Source organism: Mustela nigripes, unplaced genomic scaffold (genome assembly GCF_022355385.1).
Source record: "Mustela nigripes isolate SB6536 unplaced genomic scaffold, MUSNIG.SB6536 HiC_scaffold_148, whole genome shotgun sequence".
In the NCBI taxonomy this organism is placed as follows: domain Eukaryota; kingdom Metazoa; phylum Chordata; class Mammalia; order Carnivora; family Mustelidae; genus Mustela; species Mustela nigripes.
In genome coordinates, this window is record NW_026739562.1 from 8,928,910 (window position 1) to 8,951,293 (window position 22,384).

A 22,384-nucleotide genomic window follows, 5' to 3' on the forward strand; every position below is an offset into this window, starting at 1 on the left:
CTCGTGCCCCGCTCTTCGCGGGAGGGGCGGGGCGTCTCCGAGAGGGGCGGGGCCGGAGCTAGAAGCCAGATTGAAAGCGGTGAGGCTGTTTGGCGGGAAGTTGGCTTATTTCCCTGGTCCCCGCCTTGTTTCTCCCCAGGGGCTTCACAGTCTTCCTTCCACGATCTCGGCATAGGGCACAGTACCCTTTCGCACGGAGGACGCGATGGCTCCTAGGAAGCGCCCAGAAACCCAGAAGACCCCCGAGGTGGCTGTGCGCCCCAAGAGCAAGAGGAGCAGAAGCCCCTGGGAGCTGGAGCCCGAGGCCAAGAAGCTCTGTGTGAAGGGCCCTGGTACTGCCTGCGCCTGCTGCTTTAATAATTCCGCCTTTTGGGGTTCTCACGCAGGAGGCTGGAGTGGGGGATGGGTGCTACTGGTTTCTCCAGGCTGTCCCAAGTTTTGGATGCCTCGGGCTGTGCATTTTTCTGCAGGTCCTTTGACATCATAGAGCTTGGGCTTAACCCCCCTCAGGTGACGGGAAGAGGCAGAAGAGCTCCATTACATAAGACACAACGGACCTTCCAATTCCTTGTTTTTCCCAGGATTTTTACACACGAGGACTGCTTAAAATAACCCTACCTTGCCTGGTGGTGTGTGTGCTGAATTTCTATAGTCATGGTTGCTAGCTGTGTGTCCTTGGTTTCCTCTGTAAGAACCCTCAATTTCCTTCCTTAGAAAACTCAGTCTCTGAGGTTTATTGGGGCTTGAACCTGGGGCGATAAGGAGTGTGGGGGAACACAAAAGACTGGTGTAGGGGGTTGCTGCTGAAGTGCTTTATGTCCATAAAAAGAAGGAATGGGTTGTCAAGAGACCAGATTCATAGAGACCAGGTCCTCAAATACATCTTTATCCCTATTCTGAGTGGATCTACCTCTCCAAAAGCAGCTTAATTAATTTCCAGCCACCAGACCCTCTAGATCCGCTGGTTTCCAAAAGAGCAGATTGGACTTGGGGCCAACAACTCGTCACCTCTACATTATGTTAATGCAGGATTTAAAGATATTTTTTTCCTCAGTCACTTCTACTGTGCTCTCCTAAAACCCTTTTATTATGCATCATATGTGATTTTAAAATTGTCACCCAACCCTAGCATGAGTTTCCCAGCCCACTAGGAAGAGTTCTGCATAAACTTTATTCCTGTGTGTCTTTTTGGCTCCCTGCTCAGAAACCCTGCAAAGGGTCTGGTTTCCTATGATTTCATATTTCATTTCACTTCAAAATTACTATTTCGGAGAGTGTTTGGGGCAAGGGGCTGGATCCTTACTTTATTTCTTGTGCTGAGTGAGAGTGAGCAGACCCTGGAAAGATCTCAGGAGGTGATGGGAGAGACTGGCTATGCGGCATGAAAAAACAAGGCTTGCTTTCTGAGATTTCAGCAGGAAACTCTTGCGTGCGTGAGAAGAGAGAGGAAAATATGTGTCTGTTCTGCTTGGCAGGTTCTAGCAGAAGATTTGACTCAGGCTGCCTTTGGGCGGGGTTGGCTAGCCTGCAGGTCCCGCCACCAAGCAGCATCGTCAGGGCCCTCCACCACCATAAGCTAGGCAACGCCGTCTGGCCATCACTGCAGCAGGTGAGGTGTTTCCTGGCTGAAGTGCTCCAGGGGTTGCCTGGTACCTTTTCATTATGGGGATGTTCTAAGGTTAGATGCTGGGTTAGTTCAGCAGATTGGTCAGATCACCTCTGTGTTGGGGACTGACCTACTGGGCATTCAGCCAGGTAGAAGTCTTATGCCGTAAAGGTCTCATCTGGAATGCACTCTGCCCCCTTGCTTTCCAAGATGAGTTCATGCATGTTGCCTGCACAGAGCCAGGCAGTTAGTTTTCCTTTGGTGGCAGGACTTGACCCTAGAGCTCATCTATAGAGGAGGCAGAGATTGGCAATTTACCCAGGACTTGGGTTTTAATTCAACTTAATTCTTTTTTTTTTTTTTCTTCCTCTGTGTCAGGGTCTCCAGCAGGCCTTTCTGCACTCTCTGGCTTCTTACCGGATATTCCAAAAGGCTGCCCCCTTTGACAGGAGGGCCACATCCTTGACATGGCACCCAACTCACCCCAGCACCCTGGCTGTGGGTTCCAAAGGGGGAGATATCATGCTCTGGAACTTTGGCATAAAGGACAAACCTACCTTCATTAAAGGGGTGAGCAGTTCCCTGTACCAGTCAGTAGTGCTGAAGAAGTGTTTGTGGAAGGAATGAAAAGTTATTGGGGAATGAGGAGATGATTGGGATCAGAAGGAACTGGGTATTTTCAAACGAGTAAATGGTAATGCTATTCAGATCTGCCTTGAGTGCCAGCCCTTAAAACATTAGAAGGTATAAAATATTGACTTAGGTATAAAGGCATAAAATATAACTTACAAGAGGGTGCTCTTGTAAGTTATCACACAGAACAGAATCTGAGCCCCTTCTTACCTCTTGGCCTTGTCTCCTACTACTGTCTTTCCCCACTTCCTAGGCTTTGAGCCACACTAGCTATTTCTATTCTAAAATGGGGTCTTTGAACTTGCTGTTCTCTTTGACGGGGGGTGCTCTTTCCCATGCTTTTCTCATGGCTGGCTCCCCCTTACCACTCAGGTCTTGGCTTCATGTACTTCTTCACACAGATGTCACTGACCACTCTGTCTAAAGGAGCCTCTGCTTCACTCATTCACTCTCTCTCCCCTTACCCTGCCTCACTCTCCCCACCCCCTGAACAATGTTTATCAGTATCCGAAATGTTTTACTTATTTGTATGTCTCTGCCCATACAAATGTCTTAGGAAAGTAAGTTCCACATTAAGAGGGACCTTGCCTTTCTGGTTCACTACCATATGCCTAGTGCCTAGAACAAGGTTTGGTCTCGAGTTGCCGCTTTATATTTGTTTTTTGTTTTGTTTTTGAGATTTTATTTATTTATTTGACAGAGAAAGATCACAAGCAGGCAGAGAGGCAGGCAGAGAGAGAGAGGAGGAAGCAGGCTCCCTGCTGAGCAGAGAACCCGATCTGGGGCTCGATCCCAGACCCTGAGATCATGACCCGAGCCAAAGGCAGAGGTTTAACCCACTGAGCCACCCAGGCACCGCTACTTTATGTTTGTTGAACGAATGAGGGCCTTGAAGTGTAACTGGGAAGATGGGATATGCATACAAGGTAATTGACACTACCGATGCTAAATGCTGCAGAACGTGAGAGAAGGAAGAACCCCTTTTGAGTTAGAGAGAAGGCTCCTGGGTGAGTAGGGAGTGGGGAAGAACAATAATTAGGTAAATGGAGAGAAAAAGGAAAGGCAGAGTGTGTTCGGGGCAGTTTGGCATAGCATTTTCTAGGCATGGTTAGTATTTATCATGAGTTGCTGAGGCAGGATGGTGCCACCCCGCCACCAAAGAGAAGACCTTAGTTTGCCCAGCAGGGGGTTAACAGTGGAGGGCTGTACCGTCAAAAGTGGCTTTCTGTGTTTAGAGCAGAAGCCACAGACTCACATGCTTAAAGAAGCGAAACAGGAAAAAGAATGATAGGGGGTGGGGTCAGAGGTACACTGGAGACGATTAACGTGTAAGAATCTAGGTCCCTTGGAGCACCTGGGTGGCTCACTGGGTTAAAACCTCTGCTCAGGTCATGATCCCAGGCTCCTGGGATGGAGCCCCACATCCTGCTCTCTGCTCAGCAGGGAGCTTGCTTCCCCCCTCTCTCTCTGCCTGCCTCTCTGCCTACTTGTGATCTCTGTCAAATGAATAAATAAAATCTTAAAAAAGAATCTAAGTCCAATGATGATATCAGATCTGATTTATTCAAATGAAGCCTGAAGTCCTAATTTTGTTTTACATGAAATGTTCTGATTTTTAAAGATGGTGATGAAATACACCAAAAATGTACTCTCTTACCCATTTTTAAGTGTGCAGTTCATCGGCCTTATGCACATTGGAGTTCTTGTGTAGCTAGTCTCCAAATCCCATCTTGCAAAAGGGAAACTCTGTACCCACTAAACACTTAACTCCCCGTTCTTCCGTCTCCCCGTCCTTGGCAACCACCATTCTACTTTCTGTCTTGAAGCTTTTGACATGCTCACAAGTATCTTGCATAAGTGGAATCACACAATTTTTATCCTTTGGCTTATTTCACTTTGCATAATGTCCTCTAGCTTCATCTGTGTTGTAGCAGGTGTCAGAATTTCCTCTTTTAGACTGAATAATTCCCCACTTGATCCATCCATCTTGCTTCCGCATTCACCTGCTGATGGACACTTGGGTTGCTTCCACCTTTCGGCTCTTGGGAACAAGGCTGCTACGGACATGGGTATGCAAATATCTCTTCAAGTCCCCACTTTTCAGTTCTTTGGGGCATATCACCAGAAATGGAACAGAAGAGCTAGATGAGGCCAAGGGTGAACCCAGGATGACTTTTCTTAAGTGCTTCCTCAAAGCAGCCCATCAGAAAAGGCCAGGTTAGACAGGCTTGGGATGAGATGCGTGTTCAAGAAAACAGGTGCTTGGGGCACCTGGGTGGCTCAGTGGGTTAAAAGCCTCTACCTTCGGCTCAGGTCATGGTCCCAGGGTCCTGGGATCAAGCCCCGCATCATCGCATCATCGGGCTCTCTGCTCAGTAGGGAGCCTGCTTCCTCCCCTCTCTCCGCCTACTTGTGATAAAATCTTTAAAAAAAAAAAAAAGAAAAGAAAAGAAAAAGAAAACAGGTGCTTAAGGCTTAAGGCCAGAAGAAAGGCAGCCAGAGGAATGCTGTGAACAGACCTAGGCTTTCTGCCCCTCTGGTGAGACAGGTGACCACCAGAAGGGGCAGTTTTTAAGTTGAAGTCAAAACCCAGAGCTCAGACAGGAAGAGATTTTTGTTTTGTTTTCCCCTTGGAATCTAGGACATGGGAATAGACAAATTTAAGAAGTAGCCTAAGGGTGTCCTAGAGGAAAGCCTCCTGACCGAAAGGGGAATGACATCTGCTTTTAACTTGTGCCAGGCTGAGGCTGCTTTGGGTTTATACCAGTCTCTAGTATAATGTGACTTTAAGTGACATTTTCTCATGCATGGCAGAGATTGGCCTGAGCATCTGAACTTTGTGACTAGCAAGAGGCTAGATGGGAGCAGAAGAAGGATATGGTAGCCTGGAGACCTCTCTGTCTTTCTTCCTAGATACTAACAGAAAGTTGATTTGAGAACAGGGACTGAAGGAGCAGCAGTGTCTCATTTTGCTACTTCTTTTTTTCTTTTTAATTTTTTATTTTTTAAAAATTTTTAAAGTAGGCTCTGTGCCCAAGGTGGGGCCTGAACTCACAACCCCAAAATCAAGAGTCACATGCTCCACTAACGGAGCCAGCCAGGTGCCCCTCATTTTGTTACTTCTTTAGTCCTCTGACCTTGGCTCTGATCTTTCCATCTTTCCGGCCCTTGGCAAGGAAACACGTGTGACATTTTCAAAATGAAGATTACTTGGTTTTATTCTTCTTGTAAAATGATCGATGCTTCTCAGAATTTCAAATAATACAGAGAAAAGCATGAAGAATAAAAATTACTTGAAATCTCCATTTGGGACCTCTTTCTCTGTGTGTATGCACTATTATACACACCCAAACCTCTACTTAGATTTTTGCGTAAATATTCTACCCTAGAATCTGTTGTATTTTACTTATTATATCAGATATTCTAGTTTAAGGTCATGTACCAGGCAACCACTAACAACATCCTATAATTCCCTTTTGTGTTTTGTAATTCCTTTGGTATCAGGGTATTGCAGACCTCGTAAACAGAGTTAGGAGTATTCCTACCTCTTGTATTTTCTGGAATTCTTTGTGTAAATTGATACTATCTCTTCCTTAAAATTTTTGTAGTGTTTTTAGGGCTGGAGTTTTCTTTGTTGGGGAGTTAACTATGTGTTCAATATCTTTCATAGCTATGGAGCATTTTAGGTCCTGTGTTTTTTGTGAATGAGCTTGGTAGTTTGTCTTTCAAGAAATTTGTCCATTTTATGGGGCGCCTGGGTGGCTCAGTGTTAAACCACTGCCTTCGGCTCAGGTCATAATCTCAGGGTCCTGGGATGGAGTCCCGCATCGGGCTCTCTGCTCAGCAGGGAGCCTGCTTCCCTTCCTCTCTCTCTGCCTGCCTCTCTGCCTACTTGTGATCTCTCTCTGTCAAATAAATAAATAAAATCTTTAAAAAAAAAAAAAGAAGAAGAATCCTGATGCCTACCCAAGTCAAAATGGATTCTTTCTTTAAAAAAAAGAAAAAAGAAAAAAAAAGAAATTTGTCCATTTTACCTAAGTTGTTGAATTTAGTCACATGAATTTGTTCCTGGTATTTCCTTACTATCCTGTTAATGTCTACAGGATCTTTAGTGATACCTACCCTCACGTTCTTAATATGGGTTATTTGTGTCTTTTTTTCAGCCCCAAAGTTTCCTCATACCCCTTTGCAATCCACCCCTCCCTACCTTTGAAAATTTTTGATCTGCTTTCTAACCCTATTGGTTAATTTGCATTTTCTAGACTTTTCTATAAATGACATAGTACAATATAGACCCTTTTTTTTACCCTGGCTTTCAGTCAGTATAATTGTTTGAGATTCATCTATATTTTTACATGTATCAGTTGGGTTTTCTTTTTCTTTCTCAGTAGTGTTCCATTATATCAATGTACTGCAATTTATCCATTCACCTTCAGAAGGACATTTGGATTTTTTTCCAAATAAAAATAATGCTGTTATGAACATTTATGTACAAGCTTTGTTGGCTATATGTTTTCATTTTTCTTGAGTAGGTACCTAGTTGTGGAATGACTGTGTTGTAGGGTAGGTATCTTTTAAGGATTTTTTTAAATGAGAAGAAAAACTTTAATATTTACATATTTGCCATTTCCAGTTGATTTTCATTCTTTTGTGTGATCTAGATTTCCTTTTGGTAATATTTTCCTTCTGCCTGGAGAATTTTCTTCAACATTTCTTATAATGTGGGTTGGTTGGTGATACCATTTTTTTCTTTTGTTAGTCTTTTTAATCTTTGCCAGTATAGATATCTTTGCCAGTATAGAATTCTAGGTTCACAGGCTTTTTTTTTTTTTTAAGATTTTATTTATTTATTTGACAGAGAGATCACAAGTAGGCAGAGAGGCAGGCAGAGAGAGAGGGGGAAACAGGCTGAGCAGAGAGCTAGATTCGGGGCTCGATCCCAGGACCCTGGGATCATGACCTGAGACGAAGGCAGAGGCTTTAACCCACTGAGCCACCCAGGTGCCCCAGTTCATAGGCTTTTGTTTTTGTTTTCTTGCTTTTACTACTTTGGAGATGATTTCTGATGCAAAGTCTTCTCTCATTCTTATGTTCCTCTTTACATTTTTTTCCTTTCTTTTTTCCTTCTGGCTGCTTTAAAAATGATTGTAACTTATCTGGTGTATTTCTCTGCATATTTCTCCTCTTTGGGGTTCATTGTACCTCTTGGATCTCTGGGTTTGTCATCAAATTTGGAAAATTTGGGACACCTGGATGGCCCAGTGGGTTAAGCCTCTGCCTTTGGCTTGGGTCGTGATCTCAGGGTTCTGGGATGGAGCCCCTCATAGGGCTCTCTGCTCGGCGGGGAGCCTGCTTCCCTGTCTCTCTCTGCCTGCCTCTCTGCCTACTTGTGATCTCTCTCTGTCTGTGTCAAATAATTAAATAAAATCTTTTTTAAAAATTTGGAGAATTTTAGGTCATAATTTATTCAAATAGTTTTTCTCCCCCCACTTTTATTTTCTGGGATTCCAGTTCTATATATGTTAGGCTACTAGGTATTGTCCGTCCTACAGGTCATTCATAAACTGTTCATTTTTTAATACCCCCATTTAATTTTGCATAGATTCTATTGCTGTCTTACATATTTACGATCTTCTGCATTATCTAATCTGTATTAGATGTATTTTTTCCCAGATGTTGTATATCATCTCTAGAAGTTTGCTTTGGGCCTTCCTAAATATATTCTATTTCTTTTTTCATGTTCACTAATTCCTCTACTCTCTTGACCATAAGAGTACATTCGTGATAGTGGTTTTAATGTTTGTGCTAATTCTATCATCTGTGTCACTTCTGAGGGTGTTTCATGCTTCTTTGCATGCCTGGTAATTTCTCACTGGATACCAGACATTGTGAATGGTACATGGTGGGATATTGGATTGTGTTGTATGCTTTTAAGTAGTGTTGGGCTTTGTTCTGGGATGCAGTTACTTCTAAACAGTTTGATATCTTCCAGGCTTGCTTTTAAGCTTTGTTAATCCAGTTACTGTATTAGTTTACTATTGCCTCTGTAGCAAATTACCACAGGCTTGGTGTCTTAAAAGAACACAGTTTTATTTCTTACAGTTCTGGAGATCTGGAGGTCAGAAGTCTGAAATCATTTTTTCTGGATTTAAGGTCAAGGTGTTGGCAGGGCTAGTTCTTTCTCAAGGTTCCGAGGGGAGAATCTGTTTCCTTGTATGTTTCAGCCTCTTGTGACCGTCTGAATTGCTGTGCAATGGCTGCTTCTTCTGTCTTCAAAGTACATCACCCTGATTTTTTTGCTTCTGTCCTCCATTACCTTCTCTTCTGCCTCTGACTCCTCCTGGGTACCTCTTATAAAGACCATTTTGAGTTGGATTATATCTATCCCACCCAGATAATAATCCAAGGTAAACTTCCCATCTCAAGACCCGTAACCACATGTAAGGTCCCTTTTGTCATCTAGTGTATCTATTGTTCACAGGGTCCATGGCTTAGCACATGGACATCTTGGAGACCCCAGTGAGCATGGTTATACCCCAATGGTCATGGGTTTAAGGCAGCCCATAGATATAACCTGTTCTCACCCTGAGGCAATACCCTTCCGATGACTCAATTTTTTTAAAAAAAGATTTTATTTATTTATTTGACAGAGAGAGAGAAAGATCACAAGTAGGCAGAGAGGCAGGTAGACGGGGAGGGAGAAGCAGGCTTCCCACTGAGCAGAGAGCCAATGCAGGGCTCGATTCCAGAACCTTGAGATCATGACCCAAGTGGAAGGCAGAGGCTTAACCCACTGAGCCACCCAGGCACCCCAGGACTCGATATTTTGCATATTAAGTCTTCCCTTTCCTGACCTTGAGAATACAGACTGTTCTGAGGATTTCTCCCCTACTGATGTATGATGTTTCTCTCCGCCTCCTCCTCCAGACTTGGGTAGTTTCCTCAGACACACGGATACATTTAATACTCCCCCAAAGACTTGAAGGGACCCTTGCGAAACTCTCCAGAATGCTCCTTCTGTGTGTGTCTCTCCTCCCCAGATTTTTGCCACTAATTCTTGCTCTGTTGGCTTTCCTAAAATTCTGTCTCCTCAGCTCCGTGAGACTGCTGGGCCGTGTGGTTCCTCCCTGTCTTGCTTCCTGAAGACGCTCTCCAAACAGTCACGCTGGGGCAGTTGCAGGGCGCTCTTCCTTCTTTCCCTCCTGTCTTGTGCCGTCTGTTGTCCAATGTCTGAGAACCTTGTTCATGTATCGTGTCCATTTTTTTGGTGGTTTAATACAGGAGGATAGGACATCGTTGGAAGCAAAAATCCACACTTACTAATTTTAACAGTTTATCTGAAGATTTAAAATTTTTTTCCTACACAATCTTGTCCTCTACAAATAAGGAGAGTTTGGTTTCTCTCTTTACTGTTCCTATACTTTTTTTTTGCCCTATTCCATTGGCAAGACCTCTAGCACGTTGTTGGTATTAAATATAGCAGACATGCTTGTCTTGTTCTTGATCATAGAAGGCTTTTCTATTTGACCAGTAAGTATGATTTCTTCTTAATTTTTTTTTTTTTTAAAGATTTTATTTATTTATTTTACAGAGAGAGATCACAAGTAGGCAGAGAGGCAGGCAGAGAGAGAGAGAGGAGGAAGCAGGCTCCTGCTGAGCAGAGAGCCCGATGCGGGACTCGATCCCAGGACCCTGAGATCATGACCTGAGCCGAAGGCAGCGGCTTAACCCACTGAGCCACCCAGGCGCCCCAGTATGATTTCTTCTTATTATTGTGATAAAATACACCTAAGATACGATGTACCATTTTAACCATTTTTAAGGATTTTTGTTGTAGTTTAGTGATCTCTACACTCAACATGGGGCCCCAAACCACAGCCCTGAGATCAGCAGTTGCATGTTCTTCCAACTAAGCCAGCCAGGCATCCCCGCATTTTAGCCATTTTAAGTGCACAATTAAGCACACTGTGCCACTATCACCACCAACTGTTTGCAAAACTTTTTCATTTCCCAAAATAAAACACTGTACCCATTAAACAATGACTTTCTATTACCCTCCTCTAGATCCACTAATCTGCCTTCTGTCTCTATGAAGTTGACTATTCTAGGTACCTCGTATAAATGGAATCACATGATATTTGCCCTTTTGGGTCTGGCTTCTTTGATTTAGTGTAATGTTTTCAATTTTCATCCACGCTGCAACTTGCATAAGCACTTCATTCCTTTTTATAACTGAATAATGGGCAGTCATATGGATATGCCACATTTTATTTATCCATTCATCTGCTGATGGACGTTTGGGCTGTTTCCACCTTTTGCTCTTATGAATACAACGGCTGTGAATGTTCATGTACAAGTTTTTGCTTGAACACCTGTTTTCACTTCTCTTACGTACACACAGAGGAGCATGTTTGTGTGTTAAAACTTGTCTGTTTTTGAATATCCTCTATCAGACTATGGAAGTTCCCCCTTTTACTTCTAAATAAAGGAAGGTACCAGAAGTTCTTGGCATGAATGATAATCGAATTTCATCAAATACTTTTTTGTATCTCTTGAGATCAGCATATGATTTTTCCCCCTTTATTCTGCTAATGTGATGTTACACTGATTAATTTTTTTTTTAATTTTTATTTATTTGAGATAGAGCTCGAATGGTGGGGAGGGGCACAGGGAGAGGGAGAAGTAGGCTCCACGCTGAGCAGGGATCCCTAGGCTAGGCTCCATCCCAGGACCTTGGGATCATGATCTGAGCCAAAGACACTTAACCAACTGAACCACCCACACACCCCTACACGAAGTGATTTTTTATGTTTATTTTAGTTTTATATTCAAATTTTTTATTTAAATTTTCTTCTCCCACTGCTTTTTTTTTTAACCTTTCCAATTATATCTCTAGCAGGTAATACTGCTTCTTAAAAATTGTGGTAAAAGCACATAACATTTATCACTGAACCATTTTTTTTTTTTTAAGATTTTATTTATCAGAGAGAGAGGGCGAGAGAGCAAGAACAGGCAGACAGAATGGCAGGTAGAGGCAGAAGGAGAAGCAGGCTCCCTGCCGAGCAAGAAGCCCGATGCGGGACTTGATCCCAGGACACTGGGATCATGACCTGAGCCAAAGGCAGCTGCTTAACCAACTGAGCCACCCAGGCGTCCTCACTGAACCATTTTTAAGTGTATGGTAGTGTTAACTATATTCATGTTATTGTGTAGCAGAACTGTAGAACTTCTTCATCGTGTAAAACTGAAACGCTGCACCCACTGAATAAGTTCCACATTTTCCCCTTCCCTCAGGCCTTGGCAACCACAATTACACTTTCTGTTTCTATGAGTCTGAACCACTTTGGATATCCCTAAGTTTTGATGGTCTTATTGTGGTTACCCAAAAGCATGTTCTTAAAGGAAATACACAGTAGTGTGTTTGAGGACCATGGGACATCATGTTGGCAATTTATTTTCAATGATACCAAAAAAGTAGGTGTTTTTTTCCCCCCAGAAAAGCACTTCTTTGTGCAATTTTTGCAACTTTTCAACTAAGTTTTTTAAACAAAGTTTAAAAAAAAAAAAAAGGACTGATATTATTTCTTCCTTAAATGTTTAGTACATTCAGCAATGAAGCTATCAGGGTCTGGAATTTACTTTGCAAGAAAGTTTTTAGTTGTCACTGCAATGTCTTCTTTTTTAAAAAATATTTTATTTATTTATTTGACAGAGAGAGAGAGATCATAAGTAGGCAGAGAGGCAGGCAGAGAGAGAAGGGGGAAAGCAGGCTCCCTGCTGAGCAGAGACACCTCCCCCCCCACCATGCAGGGCTTGATCCCAGGACCCTGAGATCATGACCTGAGCTGAAGGCAGAGGCCTAACCCACTGAGCCACCCAGGCACCCCCCACAATGTCTTTAATAGGTCTCAGACCATTCTGATTTTCTCTTTCATGTTCTGTCAGTTTGGCAGGTTTGCATTTTTCTAATGAATTTGTCCATTTCATCCAAGTTTTAATATTTATTGGCATCAGATTAGTTATATCCTCTTATAATTTTTTAAAATGTCTAGGATTTATATTGATGTCCCTTTTTTGATCTGTTACATTGGTTATTGGTGACTTCTGTTTGATCAGTCTCAACAGAGGATTATCAATTTTATTAGTCTTGCGTTAAACTGATGTGGTTTTTTTTTTCTTTTTAAAGTAGGCTCCATGCCCAGTGTGGGGCTTGAACTCACAGCCCTGAGATCAAGAGTTGCATGCTCTTGCATGCTAGCCAGGCACCCCCAACTTTTGTTGGTTAATTCTCTCACAGTATATTTGTTGTCTCTTTCATTAATTTCTGTTCTTTTTTTTCTCCTTTTTTTTTTTTTTTGAGATTTTACTTATTTATTTTGGAGAGGGAGAGTGAGAGAGCGCGCAGGGGGAGCAGAGGGAGAGGGACAAGCAGACTCCACGCTGAGCACAGAGCCTGACGTGGAGCTCAATCCCATGACCCTGAGATCATGACCCTAGACGAAATCTAGAGTCAGATGCTTACCTGACTGAGCCACACAGGCAGCCCTCTCCTACTTTCTTTTCCTGTTACTTTCACAACTTCTTGAGATGGATGTTTTGAGGCATTGATTTTTAGCCTTCTTTTATTATGGATGCTTCTAGGAATATTTGTATACAAGTTTTCATGTGAACATACATATTCATTTCTCTTGGGTATATATGTAGGAGCAGAATTGCTGGGACCTACGGTAATTTTGAGTTTTTGAGGAACTGTCAAACCATTTTCCGCAATGACTACTCCATTTCACATTCCCATCAGCAATGTAGGAGGGCTCCAACTTCTCCATATCCTAAACAACACTTTTCCAGCTTTATTGAGATACAATTGACAAATAAAAAATGCACATATTTAAAGCATATAGGGTGAATTTTAACATGGGTACATTGCAAATGATTACCACAGTTGAGGCACCTGGGTGGCTCAGTGGGTTAAGCCTCTGCTTTCCGCTCAAGTCACGATCCCAGGGTTCTGGGATTAAGCCCTCCATCGGGCTCTCTGCTCAGTGGGGAGCCTGCTTCCCCCTCCCTCTGCCTGCGTCTCTGCCTACTTGTGATCTCTCTCTGTCAAATAAATAAATAAAATCTTAAAAAAAATGATTACCACAGTCAAGCTAGTTAATATTCATCACTTCACATATTACCTTGTGTGTCTGTCTGAGAACACTTAAGATCAACTCTTGGTAAATTTCACACACACAACACAGTATTATTAACTATGTCACCACGCTGTACATTAGGTCTCTGGAACTTATTCACCCTGCAAGATTGACACTTTGTACCCTTTGACCTACATCTCCCCATCTCCTCCATCCCCAAGTCCCTGGCAACCACCATTCTACTCTGAGCTTTTATGAATTCCACATATGTAGACCCACATATAATTGAGATCGTGTAGTGTCTGTGTCTGATTTATTTCACTTAGCGGAACTTCCCCCTGGTCGTCACAAATGGCAGGATTCCCTTCTCTTTGAGGGCTCCATGATACTCCATCATACATACATACCACATTTTCTTTATCCCTTCATCTATCAGCAGACACTGAGGCGGTTTCCTTTCCTGGGCTATTGGGAGTAGCTATAGTGAACACAGGAAGGAAGATAACACGGTGAGAAGCTCGTTTCATTTCCTTGGACTCTATACCCACAAGTGAGACTCATGGACCATATGGTGTATTTTCTGAGGAACCTCCATACTGTTTTCCACAGGGCGCCATCCAATTTACATTCCCATCAACCTAGTTCAAGAGTACCTTTTTCTCCACAACCTCGCTAACACCTCTTATCTTTTGTTGTTTCCATAATAGCCATTCTAACAAGCATAAAGTGATAGCATTGTGGTTTTGATTTGCATTTCCCTGATGTCAGGATTAGTGATGTTGACTGCCTTTTCATATACCTGTTGGCCGTTTGTGTGTCTTCTTCGAGAAATGTTGGTTGAGGTCCTTTGACCAGTTTTTAATGAGGTTATTTGGGGGTTTTTTGTTTGTTTATTTGTTTTTTGCTACTGAGTTCCTCATATATTTTTGATATTAACTTCTTATTAGATCTAGTTTGCAAGTGTTTTTTCCCCTTTCAGGGGTTATCTTGTCACTGTCCATCTTTTTTATCATTGCCCTCAGAGGGGTGTGAAATAGTATCTAGTGGTGACTAACCGTGCTTAGCATCTGCTCATGTGCTCCTGGCCATTTGCATGTCTTTAAAAAAATGTCTGTTTAAATCCTTCGTCCATTTTTTGAGAGGGTTGGTGGGGAGGCACAAGTAGGGGAAGGGCAGAAAGACAGGGAGAAACAGACTCCCTGATGAGCAATGGAACCCAATGCAGGGCTCAATCCCAAGACCCGGGGATCGTGACCTGAGCTGAAGGCAGACACTTAACCAACTGAGCCACCCAGGCGCCCCAGGTCTATTTTTTTTTTTTAAAATAAATTAATCATAATTATTTTCAAGCCTGTATCTAATAACTCTAATATCTGGATCTCCTATGTCTTTCAAATGTTTTTTCCTTAGTTTTTGGTTATTTGCACGTAGTTCTTCTGTTTAATTAACTTAACATGTTTAAATGTTTCACTGAAATGTTTAAGGTTTATCATTTTTATGAAATGGTTAATAAATGACATGTAATTAAGTTACATGTTTAATTAAATTACATAATTACAACAAAAAGTACAACGGGCATATACGGGTTTAAGAACAGACACCACGAAGCCCGGATGAGCACAAGACTCAGCTGTTGGGAGCAGAAGATGATCCCAGCAGCAAGGGTTGGGCGGACGACAGGCACTGGTTAGACTGCTTTGGACAGGGACGGAACGTGCCAGTGAGCATGCTGAGTGAGCTAAGCGGGCGCTGGGTCAGAGGCCTTGGGGAGTCTGTGAGTCTGGGAGAGCAGCTGCAGAAGAGCTGGAGACATTGCTGACGTTAGCATGATCATTTTCATCACCAATGTCGGGGATGTCTGGAAAAATTAGGGAGGAACTCAGATCTGACTCCTGCCCTCCTAATCCAGGCCCTGTACAGAGCTGGGGCTCTTCTAAAGAGCTCCGGGCAATAGTAAGTAAGCTGTGGTGCGTCCACGTTTCGGAACGGCCAGCAGGAGAATGTGATGGGTGAGCGATGGGTACACACAGCAACCTGGCCGCGTCTCGGGGGCGCCATGCTGAGTCAGATGAAAGGAACCAGTCGCAAAAGGATGCAAACTGTGGAAGTCACTTCTAGAACGTTCTGTTCAAGGCAAAGCCATAGCATAATGATGGAGAGCAGAGCCACGGTGGCCAGGCTGTTACAGGTGGGGCAGGGGTGTGACCACGCCGGGAGGGCACAAGCAAGTTTTTTGAGGGTTAGAACTGTTCTGTGTCCCAATTTGGGTGGTAGTTATTCAGATCTCTGTGTTCAAATTCATAGAACTGTATTCTGAAAACAACCAAATGTACCGTAAGTTAGTTTTTTTTTTTTTTTTTTTTTAACAATTTACTTAAAACTAAAATCTTAAGTAAGAAAAGAGCATCTTGGAGCACATCACCATGTCCAGACCCTTCGGCTGGCCTGGCCGCACCTGCTGCCCGCCTGGCTCTCTGGTCTGCAGAGCCCGTGCGCCCAGGCCTCGTCCTCCACCTGGGCCGACGTCACTCACTGGCTTTTCTCTTCCTTGTGTTAGATTGGAGCTGGAGGGAGCATCACTGGGCTGAAGTTTAACCCTCTTGATACCAACCAGTTTTTCACCTCCTCAATGGAGGGAACAACTAGGCTGCAAGACTTTAAAGGCAACACTGTCCGAGTTTTTGCCAGCTCAGACACCTGCAAGTGAGTAGCCTCACTAGGAGGGTAAGGGCATCTGGGCTCTCGGCGTAGTTCTGATGAGAGCACCCAGGTCTCGTGTGTGTTCCCCACGCCTGGCACAGGGGAGACCTGCAGGGGGGAAGCCACATTCCACCCTTCCCGCTGAGACTTTCCATAGTTGCTCTTGCTGCTTTCCGGGTGTGTTACTGCTTCAGTGAGGGGTTCTAGAACCTCCGCTCTTCCCAGCAAGGGAAGGGCTTTGGCTCTTCTGTAAAGCATTCCTGTATTAGACTAGATCTTGATTCTCACTAGTTCACATGGCAATGGCCGGGAAGCCACTTAAAGGTTGGAGCAGGAAATAAGAATTTAAGATTTCATTCCTGTCATGTCACTGGGGTGTAATGATGCAACCAGTTCCTTGAAGGAAGCTGAAAGGGATACAGTCATGTCCACAGAGCCCAGGGGATGCCCCAAGAGCAAGTGACTAGAGAAATGACAAAATGCTTGTCACTTGGATTCCTAGCAGAGACATGACTCTTACTGTTCTCTAAAGAGTCCAGGGTGTGTGTGAGGGGGTCTAATGGCACTGGCCACTATCCTGGGTGGCCCCACACAGGTCAGGGCAGAGACGGGTAGACTCTGCTCCACATGATTCTTCCACGAGAAACCCTCCCTCTGAAAGACATTTGTAGGTTTGTGGGCACTGTAGCAAGGATTTGAGTGTTTGAGAGAAAAGAATATGAACCTGAGCTCTCCTGGCCAGGTTTTAGGATCCCTGAAGCAATCCCAACCCAATGCCTTCATCCTCAAGTAGTCAGAGAGACGAAAGAGCAGGACAGAGCTCCGAGGTTGTGTGTGCTTTTTCTCCCTAAGTGCTCAGAAGGGGGCAGAAGTTCCTTTCTCACCAGCCCTGCGGAAGAGAGCTGGGCAGTGCGTTTGGTTTGTCATCTCCTTTGGCCCAAAGGGTAGAGAAGGGAGAAGCAATAAACAAGTCCTCCTCAGAACCCAGGGCTCTAGGGGGAGGCTAGCCTGGGGACTTGCCTTATGGCTCTGAGCTGTGGCTGCTTCAAGGACTCTTACTGGCTGAGTCACTGGACACATTTCGGAGCCCCGTCACCCCATCCCCTCTGATGGCTGGTAGACAAGTCTGAGGGCTCCTCTCTGGGAGTCTGTGGCGAGACCGTTATTCCTTCAACGAATCCTGGTGGGACAGCTGTGGTACATTAGACGCCAGAGCTACAACAGTGACAGAAGGGACCTTGCCTCTGTCCCCAGCAATCTTACAGCTCAGTTTCTCCCTCCAGCGTCTGGTTTTGCAGCCTGGATGTGTCTGCCAGAAGCAGAATGGTGGTCACGGGAGACAATGTGGGGCACGTGATCCTGCTGAACACGGACGGCAGGGAGGTGCGTTCTCTGGAGCCCAGGTCCTCCCGTTCTCTCCCTTACCCCCTGCCCCCATCCCTGGGCCTCCCTGCGCCCCATCTGAACCGAGCCCTTCTCTGCAGCTTTGGAATCTGAGAATGCACAAAAAGAAAGTGACCCACGTGGCCCTGAATCCATGCTGTGATTGGTTCCTGGCCACAGCCTCCGTAGACCAAACAGTGAAAATCTGGGACCTGCGCCAGGTTAGAGGGAAATCCAGCTTCCTCCACTCACTGCCGCATAGCCATCCTGTCAACGCAGGTGTGATATACCAGACTTCATCCTTCCTGCAGACTCTGCCTGTCCAACCGCTTCTGGGTTTTTTTTTTTTTTTTTCCCCTCGACGCTTAGGAGCTGCTAGGTTAAACCTCTACCCTGAGAACATCAGCCAAGTAGATGTCTTGGAAACTTTGAGTCTAGCTGCCTCCAACAGCTGCTAAGTTTCTAGAATTTAAAAAAAATTTTTTTTATTTTTTAGAGAGAGTACAAGCAGGGGAGGAGCAAAGGGAGAGGGGCAAGCAGACTCCCCACCGTGCGAGGGCTCTGAAATTACTAACCTGAGCCCAGGCGTCGGCAGCTTAACCCACTGAGCCACCCAGGTGCCCCAAGTTTCTAGAATGTTTTTGTTCACAGTCCAGAGTCACCTCTTCCCTTCCACCTCTGTCTAGAGTGGAGTGGGAGAGAGGGTACCCCTGCAGGAGAAGGTCTGTGACAGCCAGGATAACAAGGGCCTGGGGTTCCTTCATCTCCGGGGCTTTTCACTTGCCAGCTTGTTTCAGTCCTGATGGAGCCCAGCTCCTGACCACTGACCAGAAGAGTGAGCTCCGGGTTTACTCAGCCTCCCAGTGGGACTGCCCCCCGAGCCTGATCCCACACCCTCACCGCCACTTCCAGCACCTGACGCCCATCAAGGTAAGTGATGGAGGCAGGGAGCTGTGATCACGAGGATGGACCAGGTCTGCCCCAAGTAGGGAGAGGCCAGATCCAAAATCCCTAATCCCAGATCTCATCCTGCACCCACAGGAAGCTGCCTCCTCTCCCGGTGCTCTCTGCAACTTCTGTCCCCCTGCTGCAATCCCATTGTGCTGGGTTTTCTTTGTCTCCCATAAACTCTTTTCCTGGATTGTTCAGCTCAGCCCACCTCCCTGCTCTTTTGCCGTCACCTCCAGTTACCTGCGTGTGCTGCTGGCCCCCGAAGCTGACCTCAGCCCCCAAGGCTGACAGTCTTTAAGTCTTCGGATTCCTTCCTGCCCACACCCCAGGCAGCTTCAACTCTGGTGGTTCCTCTGCTCTCCTGGTTTCTGTTCTTTTTCTAACAATGCAGTCCCTCTCTAGACCTCCAGGTTTCATGCCTGGACTTCTTTTGTTAACATAGCATGGGGTGGGGTGGGAGGCACCAGCTTCAGGTAGGCCAGCAGCCCTGGTTAGAGACCTTGGGTAAGCTGCTTGACTTTTGGATCTTGGTTTCCTCCTCTCTAAAAAGTGAGTATCAGTATCTGATGGACAGGGTTGTTGGGAGAATCCATATGCTTACAGCACATGTCTAGTGCCTGGGAAGTACAACGTCAGCAGCGATCATTTGATATTAAAGTGTCTCCCCATACCTCAGCTCAAATCCAAGCTCTTAAGAACAAGCGTTCTTCACTGGCTGGTTCTTTCTGATCCATGTGTCACCTCCCACTTTGTATCCAGCCGGGACAATTTCCAGCTTCCCAAGTGGGACTTGTGACTTATTTCCAAGCCATGGCATGTGCCACTCTGTCCTTCCTGCTAACCATGGCTTTCCGCCTCCAACGCTTCCTTGTGATTTCTTTTTTTTTTTTTTTTTAAGATTTTATTTATTTGTCAGAGAGAGAGAGAGAGAGAGAGAGAGTGAGCACTGGCAGACGGAGGCGGAGGGAGAAGCAGGCTCCCTGCCGAGCAAGGAGCCCGATGCGGGACTCGATCCCAGGACGCTGGGATCATGACCTGAGCCGAAGGCAGTCGCCCAACCAACTGAGCCACCCAGGCGTCCCTTCCTTGTGATTTCTTAAGAAAACCCCATCTGATTCTGTCATTCTGACTAACTGCCGGATTTGTTTTGAGTAGAGTCAGCTGGGGAACATAGGTTTCCTTCCCTTTCTTGGCCACTAGCCATTTTCTGCTCAACTCTTCCATCATTTGTGTTGATGCAGGAGGGACAGCGGTGGGATTCCTTCAGAACTTGTGTCCTACGTGGTGTTGGTTACCGGAGACTTTTTGCTTGGTTGGAGGCTTACATCTTTGGTTAACGTCTGGGTCAAGCTGATGTTAAAACATTTATTGGTTGGTATGATCTCAGGAAACAGGAAAGAGAGAGAAGGACTGAAGGTGTCCCAAGGTCCAGAGAGAGGCCAGCTTGAGTTAAGAATTTGGGAGGGTGGATGCACATGCACTTGAAAGCTGTTCTTGTAGTTTCGTGTGGGTCTTATCTCCATTATTAAATTGCTGGCAAGTGTATTAACAGTTGAGAGTGACAAAGAATACTTCTGATGCCCCTCTTGATCATACCCTGCATTTACTCTCATGACAACTCTCCATCTCCTAGGCAACCTGGCATCCTCGGTACAACCTCGTTGTCGTGGGCCGATACCCAGATCCTAATTTCAAAAGCTGTACCCCCCAAGAATTAAGGACAATCGATGTGTTTGATGGAAACTCAGGGAAGATGATGTTTCAGCTCTATGACCCAGAATCTTCTGGTATCATTTCGGTGAGGTTTGGGCCCTCAAATATTGAGGGGAGGACCCAGGGCTCCAACCTACCTTAACTGACCAAAAATGACCAGAAATTAATTCTCATGTGTCCTTCTCCTAACACCTCATCTCCTCCTGATGCTTATGCCCTTGTCTCCACAGCTCAATGAGTTCAATCCCATGGGGGACACGTTGGCCTCTGTGATGGGTGAGTGAAGCAGGTTGTATCTCAGATTGGCCAAGCCCTACCCTGCTCCCCCAAGTTGAGTGCAGGCCCCTCTCAGCTTAACCAGCCACCCCAGTAAAGACTTCCAGGAGACAACAGACTCTTTGGCCTAGGCCCTCCATGCCTCATGCTTTGACTTGGTCATGACAATGCCTGGCTGTTGTCCAGTTTCCTGGTATTTCCCGACCAAGTCCTAGGTGCCCTGAGCTAGCCCCAAGTTCTCAGAGATGGATCATGGAAGGTGCAAGTCAGACTGGTCTCACTCCTCCTAGGTTATCACATTCTCATTTGGAGCCAGGAGGAAGCTGGGATGCGGACATGAGACCCATTAATGAAGGTGTGGACCAAGCCAGAGCTTGGAGCCACCTGAGAACACATCCTGTGTGAAGAGGCGGCTGTGTGTTAAAGGGCCAAAGGTATCCAAGTCTTAGGGTTGGAGCAGGGACACTGTGGCATGGGATGCTGTGGGACTGGGACACTGGCATGTTAACTGCTTTGGACTTAGCTCCAGAAACTTCTCCGGGGTTGGTACCCCAGGTGCTCCAAGGGTCTCTGCTATATCCAGCCTGGAGCCAAGCTTCTCCTGGGGCCAAGGGACTTCTCTGTTCTTTGACGTGCAGTGACAGAGGGATCAGGTAGTGGTCCTCGGTTTGTGCTCATGATTGGCGTGGCTAATAAAACCATACCCAACTGAGCTTCTGAGTGGATCTTCCAGCACTGACCTGGCCGAAGCGCTCCCTGGGGCCCCCAAAGGAAGAAAAGGCACAGAAACCGCACTAAGAGTCTAGAACTTTCATTCTCCGGAAGTCACCTTAGCCCTGTTCTGGGCCACAGTCACAAGCTGGCCAGCTCACAACCTGCATGGGCCTCTGGTCCGTGGAGACCCCAGCCTCGCTGAGAGGGATAGTAGTGTCAGGTCTGTGCCGCAACTCATGCCCCCTCCCTCTTCCTCTCCCCCTCCCCAGCACCAACACCCTCCTGCCCTGCTCCAGCTGCAGGCTGACAAGATGCCTGAAGCATTATGTCTGACTCTGTAACAGACATAATGGCTTCAGGGGGACAAAGGAAAACTTGGCTGGCTGGCCTCTGGGCGATCCGGTTCCTTAGTGGCCAGTGTCCATACCCCCGATGTTGTGCAGTTTTTCCCACTACAGTAAGCACTGAGAGGCAAGACTGTGTCCTCTGAGCCATTTGCCGAAGAGTCCAGGCTGGAAGAGAGAGCAAGGCTGGGTTTGGGGGGTGGGGCGTGAGGCAGAACAAGCACTAACTCCTTCAGTTTTTCAATCCCGGGTCCTGAGTGAAGCTCGACTACTTGTCTACACTTCTGGTCCTTAGGAAGCATGGTGGAGGCAAATCTTGTCTGGAGAAAGCCGAAGTCCAACACAGTACTTGGTGAACAGGGAGGCACGTGAATGCTGAGTGACAGGTGCCAAGGGCCAAGCCGAGTCCCACTTGTTCATCTAGGTTGGGGTCATCAGAGAGAGGCCAACCCAGGGTCTCCCGTCCACGGGTTGGGGAGCAGCAACAGTCAGGAGCAAGGGCCCAGCCCCCCTCCCCTAGGAGGCAGAGGGAAGGGGGCTGAGTGGTTGTCAGGCATGATCTTCCCCATCTGCGACGTGGCGGTAGCCAGGAGGCTGGGCCTGTATCCGGAACAAGACGGTGAGGAGCAGCACGATGAGGAGGAAGAGGATGGAGCCACAGACAGCCAAGGCCACGATCACCTCTGGGCGGGGGAGGGGAAGAGAAAGTGCTTATCAGTGTTCGTCAGACAAAAACCCGACTGACTACCAGACACCACGTGCTCTTACAATGGGACATACCAGGTTAGTGACAAGTGCTATAAAGAAAAACAAAGCAAAGAGAAAAGGATGGAAAGGTAGTAGGTCAGTCATGGAAGGGCTCGCTGAGGAAGTGACAATTTGACCAGAGACCTGGACTCACGGAGACACTTGCATCTGAGAGAAAGGGT

General features: G+C 45.8%; 2 protein-coding genes across 2 annotated transcripts in view; one reads left to right on the forward strand and one right to left on the reverse strand.

Annotated features, from left to right (window-relative positions):
- LOC132008429 (DNA damage-binding protein 2) lies at positions 1 to 21,659 on the forward strand. Its single transcript, XM_059387039.1, has 11 exons — positions 1 to 79; positions 176 to 332; positions 1,476 to 1,609; positions 1,985 to 2,176; positions 15,932 to 16,077; positions 17,358 to 17,457; positions 17,559 to 17,736; positions 18,245 to 18,387; positions 20,042 to 20,206; positions 20,352 to 20,397; positions 20,688 to 21,659. The coding sequence occupies exons 2-11, from the start codon at positions 206 to 208 to the stop codon at positions 20,735 to 20,737; spliced, it is 1,281 nt and encodes a 426-aa protein (XP_059243022.1). The 5' UTR covers positions 1 to 79; positions 176 to 205; the 3' UTR covers positions 20,738 to 21,659.
- Positions 21,193 to 22,384, reverse strand: part of LOC132008431 (lysosomal acid phosphatase) — a 7,830-nt gene continuing 6,638 nt past the window's right edge. The window contains exon 11 of the mRNA XM_059387043.1: positions 21,193 to 22,138. Within this exon, the coding sequence (XP_059243026.1) occupies positions 22,005 to 22,138 (134 nt within the window). The 3' untranslated portion in view covers positions 21,193 to 22,004. The remainder of the gene's footprint in view (positions 22,139 to 22,384) is intronic.